At 41.9% G+C, this 27957-nt stretch overlaps 2 protein-coding genes across 3 annotated transcripts; both read left to right on the forward strand.

Annotated features, from left to right (window-relative positions):
* Positions 1 to 141: 141 nt before the first annotated feature.
* FETUB (fetuin B) lies at positions 142 to 27957 on the forward strand. Of its 2 annotated transcripts, XR_012487646.1 has the most exons (8): positions 177 to 513; positions 4772 to 4882; positions 5401 to 5488; positions 6469 to 6641; positions 7308 to 7409; positions 8073 to 8156; positions 9986 to 10520; positions 27923 to 27957. XR_012487646.1 is itself a non-coding variant. In XM_074298013.1 (7 exons), the coding sequence occupies exons 1-7, from the start codon at positions 286 to 288 to the stop codon at positions 10319 to 10321; spliced, it is 1122 nt and encodes a 373-aa protein (XP_074154114.1). In that variant the 5' UTR covers positions 142 to 285; the 3' UTR covers positions 10322 to 10552. The 2 variants fall into 2 exon arrangements, 1 of the variants encoding a protein (XP_074154114.1); XM_074298013.1 differs by lacking the exon at positions 27923 to 27957 and having other exon boundaries at positions 142 to 513; positions 9986 to 10552.
* Positions 17675 to 27957, forward strand: LOC141560185 (fetuin-B-like). Its single transcript, XM_074298011.1, has 7 exons — positions 17675 to 18036; positions 22168 to 22278; positions 22802 to 22889; positions 24181 to 24353; positions 24789 to 24890; positions 25535 to 25618; positions 27350 to 27957. Exons 1-7 carry the CDS (start codon positions 17809 to 17811, stop codon positions 27689 to 27691), a joined length of 1128 nt encoding a protein of 375 aa, XP_074154112.1. The 5' UTR covers positions 17675 to 17808; the 3' UTR covers positions 27692 to 27957.

The following is a 27957-nucleotide window of genomic DNA, read 5'->3' on the forward strand; positions in this document are numbered from 1 at the left end:
CCCTTTGGAAAGGGTTGGGAAAACAGAGCTTATTAATCAGTGATTAATAAGTGGAGGGGAGCCAGGTCACAAAAATTAAATGGAAACAAGCGCTGTCCCACCCCCAAGTTAGTAAGGTGCGTGTCAATCATTGATTCGCTTATCACTTGCAGGTTTCAAGGTAACATCTGGCTTCCCAGTCATCAAAGGTCAGCCTTCCATTCAGGGCATAAAAGGGCTTAAAAGTGAGATCTGCATCTGTGTTAGCCTCCCATTGCTGCAGAAGGAGGCAGCCAGGCCAGCAGGATGATCCTCACTCTCTCCCTGGGCCTCTTGGTCCTGGTGCAGGGTGCCTGGAGTACAATTCCCCCAGCTCAGGTCTCCCAGACTCTTCCTCTCCTCCTAGAGCCCAGCTGCAATGACTCTCGAGTGTTGTCTATGGCGGGCTTTGCTTTGGAAAAGATCAATGAGGACCGGAAAGAAGGCTACATCTTCAGGCTCAATCGAGTGGCTGATGTCAGAGAACATCATCAGGTAAAAAATTGTGTTCACTAGAGAGTGGGGGTGGCAGGGGTGGCTCTGGGGACAGTATGGATCCTTGTCTATCTGCCTGCACTGTTACAGCCAAACATCTTTTCTTCCCGGAAATGGCCGTCCGTCTCCTATCTCCCACCATGATCTTGCACAGATTATCTCCCATGTCTGCCATGTACTACCTCCTCAGCTTTGTCTCTTTGGCTTTTTTATGGCTCAGTTCAGCTACTAATTAGTGTAGATGGTGATGAGCCTTTGGGGATACTCTTAATGAGATACTCTTAATCCGTTCGCGCCTTTTTTTCCATTGTTGGTCCAGACTTGTGATTCCTGTGAAGTGCTTGGGAACCTCCCTTCATCCAGGCAGATCAGCAAATCTCCTAGAGACCCTAAGATTTAAGGTGACTTGTCCAGGACCGCACAGACCATATTCCACAAAGAAAAGACTCAAGACTGGGTCATCCTTACTATTCAGATCATTAGTCCTTTCTTTAGTCTCCACACCATGTTTTTCTGGAGCTGATAGTCATTTCTATGCTTACGTGTTGCATCCCAAGGAGAATATAAATTTTTTTCTCTTCTTTTTCATTAAATACATTTAGTATTTTATTTTACCTCAGTTACATATAAAAATAATTTTAAAACTATGAGTTCCAAATTCTCTCCCTTGCTCCCTCCTTATCCCATTACCCTTCATTGAGAAAGCAAATAATTTTGTTTAAGTTATACATGTATTGTCAAGCAAAACATTTCCATAATAGTCATGTTGTAAAAGAAAATATAGATTCCCAAATCTCTCAATAAAAATAAACTAAAAAAAGTATACCTCAATCTGTATTCAGACACCATCAGTTCTTTTTCTGTACATAAACAGCATTTTCCCTTATAAATCATTCAGAATTGTCTTGGATCATTGTATTGCTGAGAATAGATAAGCCAATTATGGATGATCATCTTATAACATTGCTGTTACATTGAACACAGTACACTTCACTTTGCATCAGCTCATGAGAATCTCTCCAGGTTTTTCTGAGGGCATTCTCATCATTTCTTATAGCACAACAGTATTCTGTCATAATCACATAAATCATCGATTCAGCCATTCTTCAACTGATGAGCATCCCCTCTATTTCCAGTTCTTTGCCACCAGAAAAAAAAAAAAAAAAAAAACTACTCAAAATATTTTTGTAAGTGTGATTTCTTTCCTGTTTGTTTTTGCTCTCTTTTTGTATATAGACTTAGTAATGTCATTTCTAGATCAAGGGTGTGCATGGTTTTATAGTCCTTTGAGCATTTTTTCCACATTGCTCTACAGAATAATTGAATCAGTTCACAACTCCACCAACCATGAATATTATGGCTCGTTTTCCCCACATCTCCTCCACCACTATCCTTTTCCTTTTCTGTCCTATTAGCCAATCTGATAGGTATGAGGTGGTATTTCATAATTGTTTTAATTTTCATTTCTTCTAGCAATAGAGAGTTAGAACATTTTTTTCCATTTGAATACTTCATCTGAAAACTGTTCATAACTTTTGATCATTTATCAATTGGAGAATCGTTCTTATTTTTATAAAATTGACTCAGTTCTCTGTGTTTGAGAAATGAAGCCTTTAACACAGCAGTTTGCTTCAATATTTTTTTCATAATTACTATTGCTATATGCATTCGCCTCCTATCCTATCCTATCCCCCCAAATTTATTCTCTCCTTTCACCCTGTCCCTCCTCAAAAGTATTTTCCCTCTGTCTACTCCTCAACCTCTTTTCCTTTCTATCATCACACTCCCTCTTTGTTGTGACTGTTAGTACCCTGGATATCTTAGAATTAGCCAGATCAGGATAAGCAAAAGTCTTTTTTCTTGGTCTTTTGGGGTCGCCATCAGGGGATTAGATATAGGAATCTCCACACGTCCTTTCTCTCTCTCCACCTCCAGGAGAATGATCCTGCTTGTCCTACTCCAACCTCTGATCTCTCTCCCGAGCCAGCACAGAGTTGAGTAGGGTCATCCTCCAAGCATATGTTAATAGAGTATTGTCCAATTCGTAATTAGCCTCAAGTGCTAGGTTATCTTGCATTAAGTGCATCTGCTCAGTTCTAGCCCTTTATACCTTATCCCCTTCCCCTCCTGTTTTCCTGTAGGGTAAAGTAGAGCTTTATACCCAATCAAGTTTGTATGTTATTCCCTCTTTGAGCCAATTCTGATATCAGTAAGTTTACTCACTTTACATTTCTTTCCCCCCTTTCCCTCTATTGCAAAAGCTTTTTCTCACATCTTTTGTGAGATAATTTATCCCCTTCTATCTCCCCTTTTCCCTTTCTCCCATCTTTTAACTGTTTTTTTAGATATCAGCTCTCCATATTCAACTCACACATGTGCCCTCTGTCTATATATACTCCTAACTGCCATTAATAAAGAGAAAATTCTTATGAGTTACAAGCATTGTTTTGCCAAGTAAGAATATAAACTGATTAACCTTATTGATTCCTTTATTGTTTTCCTTTCCTGTTTACCTATTGATACTCTTGAGTCATGTATTTGAATATCAAAATTTCTATTCAGCTTTACTATTTTCTTCAAGGACATTTGAAAATCCTCTATTTCACTGAATAGCCATTTCCCCCAAGAATTGTATTCAGTATTGCTGGGTAGGTGATTCTTGGTTGCAATCCTAGCTCCTTTTCCTCTGAAATATCATATTCCAAACTGTCTGATCCTTTAATGCAGAAGCTGCTAACACTTGTGTTATCTTGACTGTGGCTCTATAATACTTGAATTGTTTCTTTCTCATTGCTTGTGATATTTTCTCCTTGACTTGGAACTCTGGAACAAACTCTGGAGTTAAGATAAAATATTCCTGGGAATTTTAATTTTGGGATCACCTTTGGGAAAAGATTAGTGGATTATCTATTATATACTCTGTTTCTAGAATATAAGGGTAGGCTTTTTTTTTTTGATAATTCATTGAAAGATAATGTCTGGGATCTTTTTTTGATCATGGCTTTCAGGTAGTTCAATAATTCTTAAATTATCTCTCTTGTATCTATTTTCAGGTCAATATTTTTCCATGAGATATTTTACATTGTCTTCTCTTTTTTCATTCTTTTAGTTTTGCTTTATTGTTTCTTGCTTTCTCACAATGTCATTTGCTTCCATTATCTTCTTCTTTTGTAATTCCTTTTCCATTTGGCTAATCCTATTTTTAAAAAATAGCCTTTTCTTTTCTCCCCTAGTTGCATATCAAGAAAATTTTTAGCATTCATTTTTGCAGGGTTTTGAGTTCCAAATTTTTCTCCTTCCCTCTTTCCCTTTTCTGAAAATGGTAAGCATTTTGATACAGCTTATTCATCAAATAAACATTTTTATATTAGTCACAATTATGAAAGAAGAAACAGATTAAAAGAAAAGAACAGAAGAAAGAATGAAGTGAAAACAATATACTTCAATTTGCATTCAGAGTCCCCCAGTTGTTTATCTGGATAGCATTTTGCTTTGTGAGTCCTCCATATTTGTCTTAAATCATTGTGCTGTTGAGAAGAGCTAATCATCACACAGTGTTGGTGATACTATGCACAGTGTTTTCCTGGTGCTGATTATTTCACTTTGCATCAATTTGTACAAGTCTTTCCAGGTTTTTCTGAAATCTACTTGTTCATCATTTCTTAAACCTTACAATAGATTCCATTACATTCATACATCATAGCTTATTCAGCCATTCCCTAATTGGTGCCATGATCAAAATTGATGCTATAATTATTTTTGCACATGTAGATCTTTTTCTATTTTTCTGATCTCAGTGGGATAGAAACCTAGCAGAGTCATTGCTGGGTCAAAAGGTACAGGCAATTTAGTTGGCCTTTGGGCAAAATGGGTATGCCCTTAGTTGAGACACCTAGTGTTTTTCTTATCAAGTTCCTTATTAGTTTTTCAAGATTTTCTTGATTCTCACTCATTTCTCTTCCTAATTCTCTTTCTAAGGGTAGATTAAGCCTCTTAGACTCCTACATGGCTTAATCTGGTGAGGGCCATGGGTGGGAAGTCTTCTTGGGAAATGGTGATCAATGCCAAGACTATCTCCTTACTGAATATGACTGGACTTTTCCTTTCCAATCTATCCTATTCTCAGTTCCATGGAATGAAACTTTAGAGTTTTACAGCTATCCTTCATTTCCAGATCTCAGCTCTCCAAATCCTGGCATAACATTGCCTGCCCTGGGCCGGGCATGCATGAGACATCTCTAATTTCTCCTCCTCACAGGCAGGTTCAGGCTCCGTGTACTACCTTACCCTTGATGTGTTAGATACAACTTGTCACGTGCTCAGCAAGAAAAACAGTAAGGATTGTGAAACCGGGCAGCTGTTTGAAACGGTAAGTGTTTATTCTCAATAAATTCAGAGAGAGGAAGGGGAGAAGGTCCAAAGGGAACTAAGTCTCTGAGTTTATTTTGTTCTGAAAAGCCTCATGCTCTTGCAGAAAAACCTGATTTGGGGATTAGACTTAATGAGTTTTACTGCTCACTTATTATCTGACATTGAATAAATCTATTTCTTTAGCCCTCAGTTTTCTCATCTGTAAACTGAGGATGAGCAGGAGGGTGAACTGGATGGGTTCCAAGATCCTTTCCAGCTTTGTAAATATTTCCCTTTTCACCTAGATGCATGCCAGTGGAATCCCATTGTTTCACAGTATATTTGATCCTCATTCCATATAATTGAAAAACACTCCATCCTGATTTTTTTGGTATGGAAAAAGTCTCCTTCCAGATCCTGCATTCTCATTATGTCTCTCATAATCATGTGTGAATCTTCTTGGGATAAATTGTGGAGTGACATGTGGACATCCTCTTGTTTTCTCAGCAAGTATAACACTAACGTGTTTGACCCTAGGTTTATGGCCAGTGCAAAGCCATATTTTATGTTAACTTGCCAAGAAGAATTCTCGACTTACCCGCCTATAATTGCACCGTTCGTCCAGGTGAGTCATTTTTCCTTTGATTGGTCTGTTGAATTTGTTTTTAAGTTTTATTGATTTTAATACTACAAATCATTTTCTGAAAAACAAGAACAAACTTCTCCTTCCCTATGTATGCTATGGTTGATCTTCCATTCAGCTGCCTAATGGATCTTCCTAAAGCATAGATCTGATCATGTTATTCCCCTATTCAACAAACTCCTTTTACCTCCCTTATTCTTTTTACCTCCTAGATCAAAGTTCTACTTGACTCTGGAAGACCTCCATAACCTGGTAGCTTCCTACCTTTCCCATCTTCTCACACCTCCATGTGTCACTTTCTCCCCACTGCTCCTTGTACAGGACACACCTAATTTCATATCTGGTTCCCTCCTCACCCAGGCTCCCCGCTTCCTTGATTCCTCCTAGTCCCAGCTCAGCTCTCTCCTTGTGCAGGAAGATTTTTCTGGGGTGCTCTTCATCTTAATGCCTCTCTCTAGGATTATCTTCAATTCATTTTGTAGTTATTTTATTTGTACATGATCGTTTGCATATTGTTTCCTTAGAAGATGTGAAAGCCTGAGGATGAGGGACAATGTTCTTCCTCTGAATTCCCAGTGTTTATCACAGTGCTGCCACACAGCAAGCACTTAATAAATGCTTCTTGGCTTGATTTGAACCACAGCCCTTGTCTAATTTGAAGGCCAATGCCTCAGTCCAGCAGATCAAAGGTTCATGATCATCCCCTAGGAAAAGCTCCTAACCTACTGAGACTGACAAACCTAGGCCATTCTCGTTGATTTCTTAAACGCAAATGTTAAGCTTTCATTAATTCCCAAGGAAATTGATCTTTGCTTGGACAATAGGGTTCTTCAATTGGAAAAAAGAACTTAGTGTGTTGAAAATTTCCCAGCTACCTAATGCAGTTCAATAACATGATGTCCAACTCTGGGATTTTAAGGGCACAAAGAAGTTTATTTTTTCCCTATTTGCTTAAAAATCAGTTTCTAGACGAGAGATTGCCACTCTGTGCCCCGATTGCCCTGCGCTTCTTCCCAACAACAGCTCCGATCCAAGAATTTTTGAAGCTGTTAGTGAATCTCTGGAAAAAATCAACAAGGAGATTGCAGTGGGGAAGAAATTTCATCTCTTCAAAGTCACCAAAGTTCTTTTCCAGGTAAGTTGGAGGCTGTTCCCCAGCCTGTTTATCTGCTACTCTAAGGTTGGAGGGAAGATTCATTCTCTTTCTCTGTCTCTCTGTCTCTCTCTCTGTCTCTCTCTGTCTCTCTCTCTCTGTCTCTCTCTCTGTCTCTCTCTCTGTCTCTCTCTCTCTCTCTCTCTCTCTCTCTCTCTCTCTCTCTCTCTCTCTGTCTCTCTGTATCTCTCTGTCTCTGTCTCTCTCTCTCTGTGTCTCTCTCTCTGTCTCTCTCTCTCTCTGTCTCTCTCTGTCTCTCTGTCTCTCTCTCTCTCTCTCTCTCTCTCTGTCTCTCTCTCTCTCTCTCTGTCTCTCTCTCTCTGTCTCTCTGTATCTCTCTCTCTGTCTCTCTCTCTCTGTCTCTCTCTCTCTGTCTCTCTGTTTCTCTCTCTCTCTCTCTGTTTCTCTCTCTCTCTCTCTCTCTCTCTCTCTCTCTCTCTCTCTCTCTCTCTCTCTCTGTGTCTCTGTCTCTCTGTGTCTGTGTCTGTATCTCTCTCTGTCTCTCTGTATTTCTCTCTGAAAGCTGATGTAACTGTTTCCTGCTTAGGTTCTACAAGATAATAATCATCTCCCCTCTTGACTTGTCCCCATTCCCCTGCCTCTCTACACCTTCTCTTTCCCTTGCCTCCTTCCTCTTCCTCCCTCCAGTGGGTAGTGGGCCCTTCCTACTCCGTGGAATTCTTAGTCACCGAGGCACCCTGCACCAAGTCACTGCCTGAAAAATGTCTGCAGCCACCTGCTGATGCCCAGGTAAGCTCCTGCTCAAGGATTCTGGATCTTCTCCCTCAGGGGGTTTAGCACAAAATTGGCTAAATCAATCAAGAAAAAAAATCTTTAAAATGACTCAGACCCTCCAGGACCTGGTATTATCTGCTGGGATGCTCTCTGTAGTTGAGGAGGTAATTGAGCCTCCACCAGAGCTTTAATGAAGTGCTTACTGTATACCCACTCTGAGCTCAGAGCCAGAAGCACAAATGGCAGTGGAACCAAAGTCAGCTCCTGTGCTCAGGGAGCTTTCACCCCAGTGGGAGAGGATAACACAGAAGGAGGTGGGGAGGCAGAGAAGGAAGGGCCCAGGATCCGGGACCCTGCACAGTCTGGGCTCATGGCCAGTGTGGGCTCCCTCCTTGGGAAGGACCAGGCAATGGAAGGGAGAGCCTCAAGGGACATTGGGTACTTCCCCATGACCCCAGAGGGTCACGGCTGAAGTGAGCTTGGGGAGGGGGGCAGAGAGGGTTCTGGGTCATCCAAGAGAATCTCCAGAAGGAGATTCAGGAGGGTAGCTGGCGAAAAAATGAGGAGCACTGGTGTATCCGAGGGGGTTGTGAAGCCCCCTGAGAAGTGCTAGCAAGGTAGAGGAAAGCCCACCTTCATTGTTCCCCCTAATGATGGCCTCTTTTCCCCCTTTTCCAGCCCGTAGGGATTTGCAAGGGTTCCCTAACTCGTGACCACGTCAAAAAATATGTCTCTGGGACGTGTGAATTCTTCGCAAGCCAGGTATTTTTCAGTCCAGTTGTGTATGCCTTCCCCATACAGTAGGGAGATGGCCACCCAGCCTCCCTTGCTCCTGCTGCCCACTCCTCCCCCTTCCCTTCTTTGCTGAGGGGGAGACCGTTCTGGCTAGGGGTCCCCAGACAGATCCCCTGCCCATTCATCCCAGTAGACAATGGGCAACCTTTCCCCACCCAGGAGGAGAGTGGATGCCTTGCCCCCACACCCATGGCCAGTGGATGCCCTGCCCCCAGCCAGGTGAACAGTAAATGCCCTGCCCCTGACATTCTCAGCCAAAGGAACACTAGGTTAGCCCATTTGTGCTGATCCTGGTTCTCCTTGAGCACAGCACTGAATTTCTCAGCCTCGGTTTCCTCCCGTATGAGCCAAAGATCTAAATCCCTGCTCACCCTCCCTCCCTGCAGGACCCAATTGAAGCCAGGGCTGTCCTACAGCTCATGTGCAGGGCTCTCCTTCTCCCTGGGATGGAGGGCTTAGGAACCCGTGGCTCTGGGGGCTCCAGGGGAATTTCTTTTACAAGGAATTCTGGGGGAGGAAACTCTCTCTAAGAAGACAGAGCAGCACCTGTTTGCAGCTGACTGACTGACCCGGGAATGTCCTGACTGTGTGGGAGTCTCCTGGTTGAGAATAACTGACTATCTGAGTGTCCTGACTGTCCCAGAGAGTCCTCACTGTCTGGGAATCTCCTGACTGTCCAAGACTTTTCTAGAGTGTCCTGACTATCCTAGAGTATCTTGACTGTCCTAGAGTGCCCTAGTGTCCTGACTGTCCTAGAGCATCCTCACTGTTCCAGAGGGTCCTGACTATCCCAGAGGGTCCTGACTGCCCAAACTGTCCTGACTGTCTGGGAGTGTCTGAGTGTCTGAGACTACTGAGAGTTCAGAGGCTTGCTCAGGGGCGTGGAGCCAGTACACGTGGGACCCAGACTGCTCTGCTTCTGGGATTGGTTGGTTCTCTATCCATGACACCATGGCTGCCTTTTAGAATACTGCTGCCCCCAAAGAGTAAGTGAGGGACTTGACCATGGTCACATGGCTAGTAGGCATCAGGGCAGAATTGGAATCCAGGGCTCAGCCCTTAGGCATCAACTACAGCTCTGGGTGCCTGGGCGGAGCCCACATTTCCAGAAGGTGCTAAAGTTTGCTAGGTCCTTTGCACAGCCAGGCTCTTCCCAATACCTTGGACAGAAGTGGACACTTGGAGAGCCCTTTCTGCATTTCCCATGTGGGAGGAACGCCCCTCAGAAAGGGACTGCATATTGTTCTGTTGGGGACTCATCAACTTAGAGAGGGTCACTCTCCCTGTCCCCCACATTTGGCATAAGAAAAACTTTTATATTTTTGTTCTCAAAGCCTTTTCTTATTGGAAAGCTCTGAAAGTCATTCTCTTGAAATCTTTCCTTGAGAGAACTAAGTAGGGGCAGCTGGATGGTGCAGTGGATAGAGCACCAGCCCTGAAGGCAGGAAGACCTGAACTGAGTTCAAATGTGGCCTCAAACACTTAACACTTCCTGGCTGTATGACTCTGAACAAGTCACTTAGCCCCATTTGCCTCAGCTAAAAAGAGAGAGAGATAGAGACAGAGAGAGACAGAGAGAGGGAGAGAGAGAGACAGCGAGACAGAGAGAGAGACAGACAGAAATATAGAGAGAGACAGAGAGACAGACAGAGAGAGAGAGAGAGAGACAGAGAGACAGAGAGAGACAGAGAGAGTGTGCTAAGTTGGTTGGTGGAAAGAATGGGTCCAGGATGCTCAGGTTCCAGGATGTGGTGAAGTAGTGAGCTGTGTGTGTTTGAAGGTGTCTCTCTTTTCAGCCAACTTCGGCCCTTGAGAGCCACTCTCCGGAGCACCAGGTTCCACAGCAACTGGCCTCCACAGCTGCACCCCCACTGGAGGGGCCCAAGGGATCTGTCCAGTATTTGCCTGACCCATCTGTAGGGAAGATTGAAGATGGCCAGGAAAAGAAACCCCCCCTGACCTTCCCTGCACATGTCAGCTTGACTACAGAGCCCCTGGGAGAGGAACTACACCTAGCATCCCATTTCCTGCCGGAAAAAAAGCCCATTGTGCTTCCTTTCCCAGAAGGATCAAGATCAAATGAATGTCCAGGACCTGCTGAGCACCCTAGTCCTCTGATTCTTCCACCATGAAAGTCAATTTCTCTCTCTCTTTCTCTCTCTCACTCTGTCTCTCTCTTTCACACACACACACACACACACACACACACACACACACACACACACACACATACACACACACACACACACACACACACATCTAGTGTCATGCTTGGAATGGAGAGATGGAGAGGAAAGAGAGAGAATCTCGTATCCCAAAATTCCATGCTGAGTATAATAAAGTTTTTCCTTTTTTGGCCTCTCTTTAATCTGAAATTATTTTGCTAAACTTTCTAGTCCTGATGAATTAACATTACAAATACTTGCTGGGGGTGGCCATTAAGTTCAGAGCATTAATTGGAGAGTGGGGTGTGGGATACAAGGAAATATAAGACATAGATCCTGACCTCCATGAGCTCATACCCTAGGAGGGCGGTCACTCAAATTTTGCTTCTATGAACCAGTGATATTTTCCATGAGAATATTCCCACCAATGATTCAGTTCTCAACCCACCCATGTTCTTTCATCTTGCCTTCCTCTAGTTAGTATCCTCCTGACGATACTCAATAGTCTCCATGCATGGAGGTCTTCTCCCAAGGATCCCAATGTCACCTGGGTCCCATGTTGTGCCTCTTGGTTAATGCTCTCCCTCATTTCCATGGATCTTTTCTTCTAGTCATGCATTGTGTTGACAAAGCGCTTTGTAATATTTCCCACAACTCCTTTCAGTAATGCACATCTGTCCATTTACACCTACCCTCGACTTTGCTGTTGCTCTTTTGCTTAATTGCAACTATAATTCTTTGGAGTAGAGGTTACAGCAATACAGCATCATGGGAACAACACTGGAGTCCAGAGGAAAGGCTTTCTTTTAGGGAGAAACAACAGGGGGCATTCAGATGGTTGAAAAATTCCCAAATGCAATCCATTTGGGAAAGGGAGGTCCAGATAATAACCAGGAAGTCAATGAGTATTTATCAAGTCCTTATTATACACACTCAGGCACTGTGCCCAATGCTTATATATAAAAAAAGGTGGAAACATGGCCACTGCACTGAAGGAGCTGACTGTCAAATGAGGGAGGTGTCATGTCTACAATTATGTACAAATAGGCTATGAACATGCTAAAAAGGAGATATGCTGTAGAGGGAAGGCACTAGAACTAACCAGGATTGGGAAAGGTTTCTTGTTGAAGGTGAAATTTTACCTGAGAAAGGGAGAGAGAAAATAAATAGTTACATGAAAAGAAAAGGCTTTTTTAAAGAAAGATATAAAGTCAAAAGACCTCTTGGGTCTTTTCAAATTATCCCATTTCCATCAAAAGTACTATAAACATTCTAGTTCCCAAGTCTGTGCTTCAGCATTACCTTGGACTCTTTCCCCTTCTTTCAATCAGTGGCCGATACTGGCTGGCTTTATCTTTCTTCTTCTCATGAAACTACCTCCTTAGTCCAGACTCCTATTGATTCTTGCCTGGATGTAAGAGCTCCCTACAGTCTCCCCATGCCATGTGTCTTCTCACTCCAATCCATGCTCTTACTTCTGCCAGATTCATTTTATTTAAGCTCAGGACTGCCCCCACTCAAGTAAATGTAAGAACTTCCTTTGACCTCTAGGTCTTTAGGGCCCTTGTTGACCTGTTTTCAATTGATCTTTCCAATCTTCCTGCATTCTGCAATGCAAGACTTCTCTGGTCCTTTTCATAAGGCACTCTATCCCATCTGCATATTTTTGTGCCTACTGCCCTCACACCCAGAACACCCTCCTTTCTTCCCTCTTGTCTCACAAAGTCCTCTCTTCTTGAGATCCAACTGAAGCAACATTTTCTGCAAGCAGCTTTTTCTGATGTCCTAAATTGCCAATGACCTCCTTCCCAAACTACCTTGTATTTAATGACAAGTATTTTCTAAATTTACTTTATGCTGCATACATTTTAAAAATTGCTTATTGAAGCCTTCAATAAAATGCAGCCTGTGGGGAAGAGGGATGGTATCATTCTTTGTTTTTGGATCCCCAGTGCCCAACAAAGTGTCATGGCATCCAAAAAGCTCTTCATTAATACCTATTAATTGAAAGATGATTAGGGGTGTCTGGGGACAATCACAGTTAGGTAAATGTGGCTTGAAAATATGTCATCCTGAAGCTGGGTGACTTTTGACCCACTTCTCCATTTTCTTTCTCCTTTAATTTCTTTTTCTTCTCTTATTGCCAAAACTAACAACAATATTGAATAACAATATTGAATAGTAATGGTGATAATGAGCAACCCTGTTTCACCCCTGATCTTATTGGTAATGTTTCTAGTTTCATAGTGTTTCTCTAAAGCTTTTATGGCTGCTTCACACATTGACTACTTAGTAATTCTCTGTATATAATTCCAAATTGCTTTCCAGAGTGGTTGATTCCAATCTCAGGTTCACTAACCATGCATCACAGTTCCTGTTTTAATGAAATAAAATGACTCCTGTGTGTCTTATTGGCAAGACTAGGGACCTCTTGGTCTGAACCCTGAACACAGGAAGATCTCCAAAGATCATTTCTTTAATATAGATGGATGGTGATACCATGCTAAAAGTTAGGGATACAAAACCAAAAATGATACTTTATCTATCCTTAAGCAGTTTGCTCTCAATTAACCTACAATTGCTGAACAGGTTTTGTTCAATCCACACCATATACCAAGATAAGATCAAAATGAGACACAGTTTAGTATCAAGGGTGCTATTCTAAGAAAATTATAAGAATAAGAAATAATTTGCCTGTCAAACCATCAGAAAGAGAATTCAAGACAAAACAAGAGACAGAGAGAATTGCAAAATGTAAAACACATAATTTTATATTAAATTAAAGGCATTTGTACAAACAAAACCATTGCAACCAAGATTAGAAGGAAAGCAGAAAGCTGAGAAACACTCTTTACAGTAAATGTCTCTGATAAAGGCTTTATTTCTTAAATATGTAGAGAGCTGAGTCAAATTTATAAGAATGCAAGTCATTTCCCAACTGATAAATTGTCAAAGGATGTGAATAGGCAGTTTTCAGATGAAGAAATCAAAACTATCTATAGGTATATGACGAAGGGATCCAAATTACTTTACCACCTCACACCTATAAAACTGGCCAATATGACAAAAAAGGAAAGTGATAAATATTGTAGAGGATGTGGGAAAATTGGGAGACTAATGCATTGTTGGTGGAGTTATGAGCTTTTCCAACCATTCTGGAGAGCAATTTGGAGTTATACCCAAAAGGTAACCAAATTGTGAATACCCTTTGATTCACCAACATAAGTACTGTATCCCAAAGAGATTATTAAAAAAAGAAAAGGACCTATATATACAAAACTATTTATGACAACCTTTTATTTTTCTGAGATGATTGGGGTCAAGTGATATGCCTAGAGTTACACAGCTAAGTATTAGTGATTAATTAATTAATTGTTAAGTATTAAGAAATATTAGATTCCTGAGGCTAGATTTGAATGTAGGCCTTTCAATTTTGAGGCAGTGTTCTATCCAATGCACCATCCAGCTACCACTACAAAACTATTTATAATGGCTCTCTGTGTGGTGGAAAAATACTGGAAATTGAGGGAATGTACATTAACTGGGGAATGACTGAACAAACTGAACAAGATAAAGACAATGCAATACTATTGCGCAATAAGAAATAATGAACAGGCAGAGGTCAGAAAAACCTGGAAAGAGTTGTAGGAACTGATACAATGTACGATGAGCCAAACTAGGAAAACATTGTAAAGAATATCAGCAACATTGTGTGATGATCAATGGTTGAACTTTTCTCAGAAACATAATAATCCAAGACAAGTTCAAAGGATTCACAAAAGAAAATGCTGTCCACATCCAGATAAAGAACTGATGGACTCTGAGTGCAGATAAAAGCATATTCCCTATTATTAAATCTCTTATTTATTAATTTATATCTTATTTATTTATTTATCATCATCATAATAAATATTATTATTATATGTATTTATAAGGCATATTCCCTTATTATTATTATTATAAACTTATTATTATTTATTTATTCTTTCTTGTGTTTTTTTTTCCTTTTGATCTGTTTCTTCCTTCACAACTGTGATAAATATGGAAATAGGTCTTACATGATGGCACATATATATGAAACTAACTACCATCTTTGAAAGAGGAGGAGAGAGGGGAGAAAGAAGTAAAATCCTATAAAAATGAATGCTAAAAATTTTCTTGATATGTAGCTGGGGAAAATATATTTTTTATTATTGTCACTAATGTTTATTTTTTGTGCTTCTCTTGAATTTTATTTTTGTGTGTTGTACTTTCTATTTAGCGCTAAACGCTAGGAATGTTTTAAAACCTTTTTTTCAGCAAATATTCATTTTTTTCCTTGATAGAGCACACTGAGTTTGGCTGAGTAAGTTATTCTTTGTTTTAATCCTGTCTCGTTTGGCATCCAGAATAGCTGAACAAATGCTGTAGTCCTTAAAAGTAGTAGCTGCTAAATCTTATATGATCCTGATTGTGGCTTCATGGTAATAAAATAATATTTAAAAGAAAAGAATAGGGAAAACTAGGTGGTGCAGTGGATAGACCACCAACCCTGAAGTCAGGAGGATCTGAATTCAAATCTATCCTCAGACACATAGCACTTTCCAACTGTGTGACCCTGGGCAAGTCACTTTAACCCCAACTGCCTCAGCAAAAAAAAAAAAAAAAAAAAAAAAAAAAAAAAAAAAAAAAAAAAGAAAAGAAAAGAAAAGAAAAGAAAAGAAAAGAAAAAAGAAAGGAAAGGAATATCACTATGCAAATTAGGTGGTGATCTTGGCAGAACTAAGATTTGTATAAGACTGATAGTATAGGGAATGGGGAAGTAGTAAAGGGAGATGGAAGCGTGAGTATGCTTCAAATAAGCTTAGACTTTCCCTGAAAGTCCTGACCCACTCGGGTGTTACAAGGCCAGGCCATGCTTAGGTGTCTAGGATCTTTCAGTACTTCTGGTGGGCACATGGCAATCAATCAGGTTCTCCAGATGTGCACAGCTGCTTTCAACCTGGCCATGGTGTTGGCCAACTATGACCGTGGGGCAGGTGTGATGACCACTCGGCAATGGAACAAGTTTCCATGGATGGACCATGGACATGCTGAAGTTCTGGCCATCCATAAAATGATGCTGGAGACCCAGATTAGCCCCCATGTTCACTGACCGTTGGCCATCTGACGCTAGAAAGCCTTGCCTAGGAAGAAGTGGGGCAGCTGTGGAGCTGAGTGGGTGTCTATTAGGTTTTCTTGGAGAGTTAATGAATAATATCCATGGTTGTGTGATAATTTAGCTTGAGAACATCAAACAAGCATGATGCCAGAGTCAGAGTGTGGAGGGGAGCTGCCCCTGGATGAGTGTCAGGAGGCTTTCCCATCATGCCCTGTGTAACCTTGAGGAAGTAATTCTTCTCTCTGAGCATCTTCTGAGATCCCTTTTGGGGCCCGATCTCAAATCTAGTGATAGAGAATCTGGGGGAACAGACATACCACAGTTTGCCATGATGACTGGCCCTTCCAATTACAATGAATGATTTCCCTCAAATCAGTCATGAGCTCTCTCCTCAGTTACTGCATTAGCTCCTCTCTGCCTCCTCTGCCTCCAGTCCCTTTCCAATCTTTGTAGCTGCCATATTCATCTTCCTAAAATGCAAGTTTGATGTCACATTTCTGCTCAAAAAGGTCTAGTCTTTCTTTCCCCTCTGGGATAAAATCCAAACTCTTGCTTTAGCACTTTAAAGCTCTTGTGTGCTGACTCCAATGTATTTTGAGACTGAATAAGCATCAATCTCTTTCATACGGGGTTTTTAAATTAGCCAAACTGACATTCTAAGCCCTGGATGTACAAATGCAAGAAAATAGGCTCTCTCTCAGGATAGTTTTATTGGGTTGATGCATTGAGGTGATGACGATGGACTGGACCAATGATTGCACTGGCATAGGAAGTCTCCCACCCACAAAAGAGAGGGAAATCAATGAATCTGGGGAATATGCACACAGAGGGGGCACAGAGTGATTTGCATAAAATTTCTGCTTTACAAAATTTTCTTTCTGTGACCTTTGAACCTCAGTGTAGTCAGGGCAGTGAAGGATATAAACCAGTGTAGGAACCTTTGGATTTGGGGCCAAAGTTAGAATACGTGACTCCACAATAACAATAGACACTAATATAAATAACTAGTCAATCAGTAAATTCACATTTATAAAGCACCTACTAAGTGGCAGGCACAGCACAATTATCTATAATTACATCTCCTTTAATAATCATGAGCCACTGATAATTATCACCACAAGATCAGATCATTCACTGAAAATGATTGGACTGGTCCCTTACCTCTGATTTCCCTTTCCCCCTTTCTAATCTTGGCCCAACTAGTAACTCTTAACTCTTCAGTCTCCTCTGCTCTTAAATCTCCTTTCCCATCATCCTCTCACCATTCATCTTTTGTCAAGTTTCAGTATCTTCCTCTTGTCCTCTTTCTACTGACTTTTTCCAGCCTCATTGGGCATCCCTCCCTCCCTTCTCCCTGCCATCCAGCCAAGCTGACTTCCTCTCCGTTCTCTCACATGAGGTCTGCATGTCTTCTCTCTGGGATTTGGCATTGAAGGGCCCCATGCCTAGAAAAACCCCTCTCATCGCTATTCCCTCGGGATGCAGCTGAGGTACCATTTCCTTCATGAATCCTTTCCCAAATCACTGACTGCTTGTGACCCACCCCCCAACCATTCTGCCTTAAGTTCCCTATATTTGTCCTATATATGTACATTATATATATATATATATATATATATACACACACACACATCACACATACACACATACAACACACACATACATATACATGCACATATCCCATTCTAATGTAAACTTCTTGGGAATAGGAATTGTTTCATTCTTTATTTCTGTACATGCGGTAACTAGATCAATACGTGGCACATTATAGGGCTTTCATACATTCTGGTTGTCTGATTGCCTGGAGGTTCTGGGCTCCTTGTTCCTGGAGGTCTCTCAGCAGAGGTAGGAAGACTGTTTTGGGTCTGACTTAGAAGAGATGCTTGTTCTGCTCAAGGTTGTTCTGGTCACCTGGGTTCTGTGGACCCTTCTACCCTATGAGATTCTGTGAGAACCTGGGGAAAGAGCCAGAATCTAGTGAGTTCATTGCCAGGAACTTGGGGTAAATGGCTTGCTTTGACTCTTGAGTAATCCCTTTGGAAAGGGTTGGGAAAACAACTTATTAATCAGTGATTAATAAGTGGAGGGGAGCCAGGTCACAAAAATTAAGTGGAAACAAGTGTTGTCCCACCACCAAATTAGTAAGGTGCCTGTCAATCATTGATTCGCTTATCACTTGCAGGTTTCAAGGTAACATCTGGCTTCCCAGTCATCAAAGTCAGCCTTCCATTCAGGGCATAAAAGGGCTTAAAAGTGAGATCTGCATCTGTGTTAGCCTCCCATTGCTACAGAAGGAGGCAGCCAGGCCAGCAGGATGATCCTCACTCTCTCCCTGGGCCTCTTGGTCCTGGTGCAGGGTGCCTGGAGTACAATTCCCCCACCTCAGGTCTCCCAGACTCTTCCTCTCCTCCTAGAGCCCAGCTGCAATGACTCTCAGGTGTTGTCTGTGGCGGGCCTTGCTTTGGAAAAGATCAATGAGGACAGGAAGGAAGGCTACATCCTCAGCCTCAATCGAGTGGCTGATGTCAAAGAACATCATCAGGTAAATAACAGTGTTCACCAGGGAGTGGGAGTGGTGGGGGTGGTCATGGAGACAGTGGGAACCTTATCCTTTTGCTTGCACTGTTGCAGCCAAACAGCTTCTCTTCCCTGAAATGGCCGTCCATCTCTTACCTCCCACCATGATCTTGCACAGATTATCTCCCATGTCTGCCATGTACTACCTCCTCAGCTTTGTCTCTTTGGCTTTCTTATGGCTGAGTTCAGCTACTAATTAGGGTAGATGGTGATAAGCCTTTGGGGATACTCTTACTCCTTTCCCTTTTTGTTTTCATTGTTGGTCCAGACTTGTGATTCCTGTGAAGTGCTTGGGAACTTCCCTTCATCCAGGCAGATCAGCAAATCCTAGTCTTAGGAAGTCTCCTAGAGACCCTAAGATTTAAGGTGACTTGTCCAGGACCGCACAGACCATATTCCACAAAGAAAAGACTCAAGACTGGGTCATCCTTACCATTCAGGTCATTACGCCTTTCTTTAGGCCCCACAGTATGTTGTTTCTGGAGCTGATAGTCATTTCTCTGCTTACATGTTGCATCCCAAGGGGAAAGTAAGTTTTTTTTCTTCTTTTATTTTAAATGTATTTAGTATTTTATTTTCCCTCACTTACATATAAAAATAATTTTAGCATTCATTTTTAAAACCTTTGAGTTCCTAATTGTCTCCCTTGCTCCCTCCTCACCCCATTCTCCTTCATTGAAAAAGCAATAATTTGGTATAGGTTATACATGTGTTGTCAAGCAAAACATTTCCATAATAGTCATATTGTAAAAGAAAACACAGACCCCCCAAATCTCTCAAGAAAAATAAACTTAAAGAGGATATCTCAATCTGTATTCAGACACTATCAGTTCTTTTTCTGTACATAAACAGCATTTTCCCTCATAAATCGTTCAGAATTGTCTTGGATCATTGTATTGCTGAGAATAGATAAGCCAATTATGGATGATCATCTTATGACATTGCTGTTACATTGAACACAGCACATTTTACTTTGCATCAGCTCATGAGAATCTCTCCAGGTTTTTCTGAGGGTATTCTTCTCATCATTTCTTATAGCACAATAGTATTCTGCCATAATCACATACACAATTCATTCAGCCATTATTTAATTTATGAGCATCTCCTCTAGCTCCAATTTTTTGCCATCAGAAAAAACTACTCAAAATATTTTTGTAGATGTGATTTCTTTTCCTGTTTGTTTTTTTTTCTCTCTTTTTAGATACAGACTTAGTAACAGTATTGCTAGATCAAGGGTGTGCATGGTTTTATAGTCCTTTGAGCATAGTTCCAAATTGCTGTGCATAATAATGGAATCAGTTCACAACTCCACCAAACATGCATATTTTGGCTTGGTTTCCCCACATTTCCTCTACCAATTGTCATTTTCCTTTTCTGTCCTATTAGCCAAGCTGATAGGTATGAAAAAATAACTTTTTCAGAATTGTTTTAATTTTCATTTCTTCCAGCAATAGAACATTTTTTCCATTTCATTACTTTATCTGAAAACTGTTCATAACTTTTGAACATTTGTCAATTGAGGAATGGTTTTTATTTTCATAAAATTGACTCAGTTCTCTATGTTTGAGAAATGAGGTCTTTAACTCAGAAGTTTGCTTCCATTTTTCATAGTTACTATTGCTAAATGTATTTGCCTCCTATCCTATCCTATCCCCCCACATTTATTTTCTCTCCTTTCTTCCTGTCCCTCCTCAAAAGTATGTTGCTTCTGTCTACCCCTGTGTTCCTTTCTATTATCACACTCCCTTATCCCCTTCCCCTCCTGCTTTCCTGTAGGGTGAAGTAGAGCTCTATATCCAATGAAATGTGTATGTTATTCTTTCTTTGAGTCAATTCTGTTATCAGTAAGTTCACTCACTTTCCACTTCTTCCCCCCCCCTTCCCTCTATTGCAAAAGCTTTTTCTCACATCTTTTATGAGATAATTTATCCCCTTCTATCTCCCCTTTTCCCTGTCTCCCATCTTTTAACTTTATTTTTTTAGATATCAGCTCTTTGTATTCAACTCTCATGTGTGCCCTCTGTCTATATATACTCCTAACTGCCATTAATAATGAGAAAATTCTTATGAGTTACAAGTATTATCTTTCCATGTAAGATTATAAACTGATTAACCTTATTAATTCCTTTATTATTTTCCTTTCCTGTTTACCTATTGATACTCTTGATACTTTCTTAAGTCTGACTGTGGCTCCATAATACTCGAATTATTTCTTTCTTATTGCTTGTGATATTTTCTTCTTGACTTGGAGCTATGAAACAAGCTCTGGAATTAAAAAATAATATTCTGCGAATTTTAATTTAGGAATCATTTTTGGGAAGTGATTAGTGTTTTATCTATTATATACTCCATTTCTAGAACATCAGGGAAGTTTTCCTTCATAATTTCTTGAAAGACAATGTCTGGGCTCTTTTTTTGATCATGGCTTTCAGATAGTCCAATAATTCTTAAATTATCTCTCCTGTATCTGTTGTTCAGATTAGTTGTTTTTCCATGAGATATTTTACATTGTCTTCTAATTTTTTTGTTCTTTTGGTTTTGCTTTATTGTTTTTTTGATTTCTCATAATGACATTAGCTTCCATTTGTTCAATTCTGACTTTTAAGCAATTCTGTTCCTCAGTGAACTTTTGTATCTCCTTTTCCATTTGGCTAATTATAATTTCTAAAAATAGCTTTTTCTTTTTCTTCCTAGTTGCATATCAAGAAGGGTTTTAGCATTCATTTTTGCAGGGTTGAATTCCAAACTTTTCTCCCTTTCTCCTTCTTCTGGAAATAGTAGGCAGTTTGACATAGGTTATACAGATGTTATCAAATAAAACATTTTCATATTAGTCACAATCATGAAAGAAGAAACAGATCAAAAGAAAAAAGAACACAAGAAAGAATGAAGTGAAGACAATATGCTTCAATCTGCATTCACAGTCCACCAGTTGTTTATCTGGATAGCATTTTCCTTTGTGAGTCCTTCATAGTTGTCTTAAATCATTGTGCTTTTGAGAAGAGCTGAGTCCATTATAGCTGATCATCACACAGTGTTGGTGATACTGTGCACAATGTTTTTCTGAAATCTGCTTGTTCATCATTTTTCATATCTCACAATAGATTCCATTACATTCATACATCACAGCTTATTCAGCCATTCCCCAATTGGTGGATATCTGTGTAATTTTCAATATTTTGCCATCATGAAAAGTAATGTTATAAATATTCTTGCATTTGTAGATCTTTTTCCATTTTTACGACCTCACTGGGATAGAAACCTAGTGGAGGCATTGTTTGGTCAAAAGTTACAGGCAATTTGGTTGGTCTTTGGGCAGAATGGGTATGCCTCTAGTTGGACATAATTGCTCTCCAGAATGATTGAATCAGTTCACAACTCCACCCATGATGCATTAGTGTCCCAATTTTCCCATATTCTCTCCAACTTGTTTTTGGATCATATTGGCCAATCTCATAGTTATGAGGCCATATCTCAGCCTTGTTTTAATTTGCATTTCTCTAATCAAAAGTGATTTAGATCACTTCTTCATGTCTGTAGTTACCTTTCATTTTAATTTCATTTTAAAACTTTCTCAATTCTACTTTTTAAGGAGTTTTTTCCCCAGTGCATTTTTGTGCTTCTTTTTATATTGGGCCAATTCTGCTTCTTTTAAGGCATTCTTCTTCCCATTGGCTTTTTGTACCTCTTTACTACTTGGCCTAATCTGTTTTTCTTTTCTTTGTGTGAGGATTTTTCTTATCAAGTTCTTTATTGGTTTTTCAAGATTTTATTGATTCTCACTCTCATTTCTCTTCCTAATTCTTTTTCTAAAGTTAGATTAAGCCTCTCCGACTCCTTCTGGGCTTAATCTGGTGAGGGCCATGAGTGGGAAATCTTCTTGGGCAATGATGGTCAATGCCAGGCCTATCTCATTACTGAATATGACTGGAATTATCCTTTCCACTCTATCCCCTTCTCAGTTGCTCCATGGAATGAATCTTAGAGTTTTACAGCCGTCCTTCATTCCCAGATCCCAGGTCTCCAGATCCTGGCACAACATTGCCTACCCTGGGCCGGGCATGCATGAAACCTCTCTTATTTCCCCTCCTCACAGGAAGGTTCAGGCTCCATGTACTACCTCACCCTTGATGTGTTAGAAACGACTTGTCACGTGCTCAGCAAGAAACACTGGAAGGATTGCAAGATCAGGCAGCTGCACTATTCAGTAAGTGTTTATTCTCAGTGAATTCAGAGAGAGAAAAGGGAGAGGTCCAAAGGGAAATGAGTCTCTAAGTTTGTTTTGTTATGAAAATCCTCATGCTCTTGCAGAGAAAACTGATTTGTAGGGTCAGACTTGGTGAGTTTTACTACTCATTTGCTTTATGACATTGAATAAATCTATTTATTTCTTTGGCACCCAGTTTTCTTATCTGTAAACTGAGGATGAGCAGGAGAGTGAACTGACTGGGCTGTAAGGTCCCTTCCAGCTTTGTAAATATTTCCCATTTCACCTAGATGAACGCCAGTGGAATCCCATTGTTTCACAGTATATTTGATCCTCATTCCATATAATTGAGAAATACTCCATCCTGATTTCTTTCAGTATGAAAAAAGTCTCCTTCCAGATCCTGCATTCTCATTATGTCCCCTATTATCATGTGTGAAGCTTCTCAGGATAAATTGTGGATTGAGATGAGGACACCATCTTGTTTTCTCAGCAAGTATAACACTAACGTGTTTGACCCTAGGTTTATGGCCAGTGCAAAGCCATATTTTATGTTAACTTGCCAAGAAGAATTCTCCACTTACCTGCCTATAATTGCACTGTTCGTCCAGGTGAGTCATTTTTCCTTTGATTGGTCTGTTGAATTTGTTTTCAAGTTTTATTGATTTTAATACTACAAATCATTTCCTGAAAAACAAGAACAAACTTCTCCTTCCCTATGTATGCTATGGCTGATCTTCCATTCAGCAGCTTAATGGGTCTTCCTAAAGCATAGATCTGATCATGTTATTCCCCTATTCAACAAACTCCTTTTACCTCCCTTATTCTTTTTACTTCTTATATCAAAACTCTACTTGACTCTGGAAGACCTCCATAACCTGTTAGCTTCCTACCTTTCCCATTTTCTCACACCTCCATGTGTCACTTTCTCCCCACTGCTCCTTGTACAGGACAGGCCTAATTTCTATCTGGTTCTCTCTCCCTCCTCACCCAGGCTCCCCGCTTCCTTGATTTCTCCTAGTCCCAGCTCAGCTCTCTCCTTGTGCAGGAAGATTTTTCGGGAGTCCTCTTGATCTTAATGCCTCTCTCTGGGATTATCTTTAATTCATCTTGTAGTTATTTCATTTGTACATGGTTGCTTCCATGTTGTCTCCCTTAGTAGATGGTGAAAGCCTGAAGAGGAGGGACAATGTTCTTCCTCTGAATTCCCTGGGTTTATCACAGTGCTGCCACACAGCAGGCACTTAATAAATGCTTGTTGGCTTGATTTGAACCACAGCCCTTGTCTAATTTGAAGGCCAATGCCTCAGTCCAACAGATCAAAGGTTCATGATCAGCCCCCTACACTTTAAGCCAAACTCCTAACTACTGAGACAGACAAACCTAGGCCATTCTTGTTGATTTGTTAAATGCAAATGTTAAGCTTTCATTAATTCCCAAGGAAATTGATCTTACCCAGTTCACTGGCCTGTGAAGTTCCTCCTGGATCCTGACTGTCAACCCCCAGAATTCATCATCCTTCCAGACTTTAGGTCCTCTGAAAAGACTGGATGAGCGTTCATTCTGCACCTTTACCTTCATCTCTGATCAAAATCTTGCTGTCTCTTTATGGAGTACTCAGGAGAGCAGAAGGTCCCTCAGGGATCTGCAGTATCAGGGGAGCAGAAATTTTACTTCTGGGGATTTTACTTGAAATTTGTGACTTTCTTTTGCGTCTAATGGGCTTCTTTTTTTATAATTAATTTTATAATTATAACATTCTTAATAGGCTTCTTGAATTGGAAAAAAGAATTTAGTGTGTTGAAAATTCCTCAGCTACCTAATGTAGTACAATAAAATGATGTGGGACTCTGCGATTTCAAAAACACAAAGAAGTTTTTTCTCTATTTGCTTAAAAATCAGTTTCTAGAATACATATATTCAGAGTGTGCGCCGTTTGCTCTGCGCTCATTCCCAAGAACATCTCAGATACATGGATTTTTCAAACTGTTAGTGAATTCCTGGAAAAAATCAATGAGGAGATTGGAGTGGGGAAGAAATTTCATCTCTTCAAAGTCACCAGATTTCGTATCCAGGTAAGTTGGAGGCTGTTCCCTAGCCCTGCTTATGTGCTACTCAAAGGTTAGAGGGAAGATTCATTCACTTTTTCTCTGTCTCTATCTCTGTCTCTGTCTCTCTCTGTATCTCTCTCTCTCTCTCTGTTTTCTCTCTCTCTCTCTCTCTGTCTCTCTCTCTCTCTGTTTTCTCTCTCTCTCTCTCTCTCTCTCTCTCTCTCTCTCTCTCTCTCTCTCTCTCTCTCTCTCTCTCTCTCTCTCTCCCTCCCTCCCCCCCCTCTGTATTTTTCTCTTTGTCCTGGGATTAACTATTGTTACCCCTCACCCACCATCTTGCAATATGGATCATGGGAAATTAACCTTTCCCTAACACAGGGATGGGGAATCTCCAGCCTTGGGGTTTTTATTTACATAATCAGCTTCTTTCCCTTGTCTCCTTCCTCTTCCTCCCTCCAGTGGTTACTCGGCCCTACCTACCTTATGGAATTCTTAGTCACCGAGTCACCCTGCAACAAATCACTGCCTGACCAATGTCTGCAGCCACCTGATGATGCCCAGGTAAGCTCCTTGGATTTTCTCCCTCAGGGAGTTTAGCAGAATATTGGCTAAATCAATCCAGAAAAAAAAGATCTTTTAAATGGCTCAGGGCCCTCCAGGACCTGGTATTATCTGCTGGGATGCTCTCTAAGGTCAAAGAGGTAATTGAGCCTCCACCAGAGCTTTAATGAAGTGCTTACTCTGAGCTCAGAGCCAGAAGCACAAATGGCAGCAAACCAAAGTCAGTTCCTGTCCTCAGAGAGCTTTCACCCCAATGGCGGAGGACAACAGAGAAGGAGGTCAGGGGGAGGCAGAGAAGGAAGGGCCTGGGATCCGGGACCCAGGGAGTCTGCTGGAGCCTGTGTAGGCTGGGCTCGTGGCCGGCGTGGGCTCCCTCCTTGTGAAGGATCAGGCAGTGGAAGGGAGAGCCTCAAGGGGCATTGGGTACTTCCAGTGCCAGAGGTTCATGGCTTTGGGGGGAGGGAGGATTCTGAGTCATCCCAGTGAAGCGCTAGAAGGAGATTCAGAAGGGTAGCTGGAAGAAAACTGAGGAGCCCTGGTCTATCTGAGGGGGTTGTGAAGGCCCCTGGGAAGTGCTAGCAAGAGCAGAGGAAAGCCCACCTTCACTGTTCTCCCTAACGATGGCCTCTTTCTTCCCTTTCCAGCCTGTAGGGATTTGCAAGGCTACCCTAAGGGCCAACCTCATCAAAAAATATGTCCCTGGGATGTGTGAATTCTTCGAAAGCCAGGTAATTTCACTCTAGTTGTGTTCACCTTCCCCAAACAGTAGGGAGATGGCCACCCACCCTCCCTTGCTCCTCTGCCCACTCCTCCCCCTTCCCTTCTTTGCTGAGGGGGAGACAGTTCTGGCTAGGCATCCCCAGACAGATCCCCTGACACTCATCCCAGTGGAGAGCAGGCAACCTTTCCCCACCCAAAAGGAGAGTGGACACCTTGCCTCCGCACCCATGGCCAGTGGACGCCCTGCCCCCACCCAGGTGAACAGTAGATTCCCTGCCCCTGATGTTCTCAGCTAAACGAACACTAGGCTAGCCCATTTGTGCTGATCCGGGTCCTGCCACTTCCTAACTTGGTGTTCTCCTTGGGCAGGGCGCTTAATCTCTCAGCCTCGGTTTCCTACCTGGTGAGTCAAAGATCTAAATCCTTGCTCACCCTCCCTCCCTGAGGACTTACTCGGAGCCAGGGCTGTCCTACAGCTCATGTGCAGGGCTCTCCTTCTCCCTGGGATGGAGGGCTTAGGAACCCGTGGCTCTGGGGGCTCCAGGGGAATTTCTTCTAGAAGGAATCCTGGGGAAGGAAACTCTCTCTAATAAGACAGAGCAGCACCTGTTTGTAGCTGACTGACTGACTGACTGGGAGTGTCCTTACTGTCCCAGAGGGTCTTGATTGTCCCAGAGGATCCTGACTGTCCTAGATTGTCCTGATTATCTGGGGGCCTCCTGATTGTCCCAGAGGGTCCTGACTGCCCAAAGTGTTCTGACTGTCTGGCTGAGACTACTGGGAGTTCAGAGGCTTGCTCAGGGGTGTGGAGCCAGTACACGTGGGACCCAGACTATTCTGCCTCTGGGATTGGTTGGTTCTCTATCCATGACACCATGGCTGCCTTTGAGAATACTGCTGCCCCCAAAGAGTAAGCGAGGGACTTGACCATGGTCACATGGCTAGTAGGCATCAGGGCAGAATTGGAATCCAGGGCTCTCCTGAGTCCATGCTCAGCCCTTAGGCATCAACTACAGCTCTGGGTGCCTGGGCGGAGCCTACATTTCCAGAAGATCTTAAGGTTTGCTAGATCGTTTACACAGCAGGGCTCTTTTGCCCTTCTCAGTACCTTGGACAGCAGTGGATGCTTGGAGAGCACTCTCTGACATTACATTTCCCCTGTGGGAGGAATGTCCCTCAGAAAGGGACTGCAGATTGTCCTGCTGGGGACCCATCAGCTTAGAGAGGGTCACCCTCCCTCTCCCCTACATTTGGCATGAGAATAGATTTTTTATTTTTCAATTTTCAAAGCTTTTTTTTTTTTTTTATTAAATTTGGGAGCCCTGAAAGTCACGCTCTTGAAAACTTTCTTTGAGAGAGCTAAATAGGGGCAGCTAGGTGGTGCAGTGGATAGAGCACCAGCCCTGAAATCAGGAGGACCTGAACTGAATTCAAATCCGGCCTTAGAAACTTAACAATTCCTGGCTGTATGACCCTGGGCAAGTCACTTAACCCTAGTTGACTCATCTAAAAAAAGAGACAGAGAGATACACATACAGAGAGAGAGAGAGAGAGAGAGAGAGAGAGAGAGAGAGAGAGAGAGAGAGAGAGAGAATGAGACAGACAGAGAGACAGAATGAGACACAGAGACAGAGACAGAGAGAGCTAGTGAGAGCTAGCTAAGTATGTTAGTAGAAAGAATGGGTCCAGGGACACTCAGGTGGTGAGCTCTGTGTTTTTGAACATGTCCCTCTTTTCAGCCAACTTCGGCCCCTGAGAGCGATCCCCCAGAGCACCAGGTTCCACAGCAATTGGCCTCCACGGCAGCACCCACACTGGAGGGGCCAAAGGGATCTGTCCAGTTTTTGCCTGACCCACCTGTAGGGAAGATTGAAGACGGCCAGGAAAAGAAACCCATCGTGACCTTTCCTGCTCATGTCAGCTTGACTACAGAGCCCCTGGGAGAGGTCCTACACCTACCATCCCATTTTCTGCTGGAAAGAAAGGAGCTGCCCATCGTGCTTCCTTTCCCAGAAGGATCAAGATCAAATGAGTGTCCAGGACCTGCTGCATACGCTTATTCTCTGATTCTTCCACCATGAAAGTCAATCTCTCTCTCTCTCTGTCTCTCTCTCTGTCTCTCTCTCTCTGTCTCTCTGTCTCTCTGTCTCTCTCTCTCTCTCTCTGTCTCTCTCTCTGTCTCTCTCTCTCTCTCTCTCTCTCTCACACACACACACACACACACACACACATACCCACATCTGGTGTACATGCTTGGGATGGAGAGATGGAGGGGAAAGAGAGAATCTGGTAACCCACAATTCCATGCTGAGTATAATAAAGTTTTCCTTTTTTGGCCTCTTTTAAA

Source organism: Sminthopsis crassicaudata, chromosome 3 (assembly GCF_048593235.1).
Source record: "Sminthopsis crassicaudata isolate SCR6 chromosome 3, ASM4859323v1, whole genome shotgun sequence".
Taxonomy (NCBI): domain Eukaryota; kingdom Metazoa; phylum Chordata; class Mammalia; order Dasyuromorphia; family Dasyuridae; genus Sminthopsis; species Sminthopsis crassicaudata.

Coding starts and splice junctions, on each gene's coding strand:
- FETUB (XM_074298013.1), top strand. CDS start 286: ATGATCCTCACTCTCTCCCTGGGCCTCTTGGTCCTGGTGCAGGGTGCC. Junction 5,489..6,468: donor TAATTGCACCGTTCGTCCAG/GTGAGTCATTTT, acceptor CTTAAAAATCAG/TTTCTAGACGAGAGATTGCC. Junction 7,410..8,072: donor AGCCACCTGCTGATGCCCAG/GTAAGCTCCTGC, acceptor CCCCTTTTCCAG/CCCGTAGGGATTTGCAAGGG.
- LOC141560185 (XM_074298011.1), top strand. CDS start 17,809: ATGATCCTCACTCTCTCCCTGGGCCTCTTGGTCCTGGTGCAGGGTGCC. Junction 18,037..22,167: donor ATGTCAAAGAACATCATCAG/GTAAATAACAGT, acceptor CCCTCCTCACAG/GAAGGTTCAGGCTCCATGTA. Junction 22,279..22,801: donor TCAGGCAGCTGCACTATTCA/GTAAGTGTTTAT, acceptor GTTTGACCCTAG/GTTTATGGCCAGTGCAAAGC.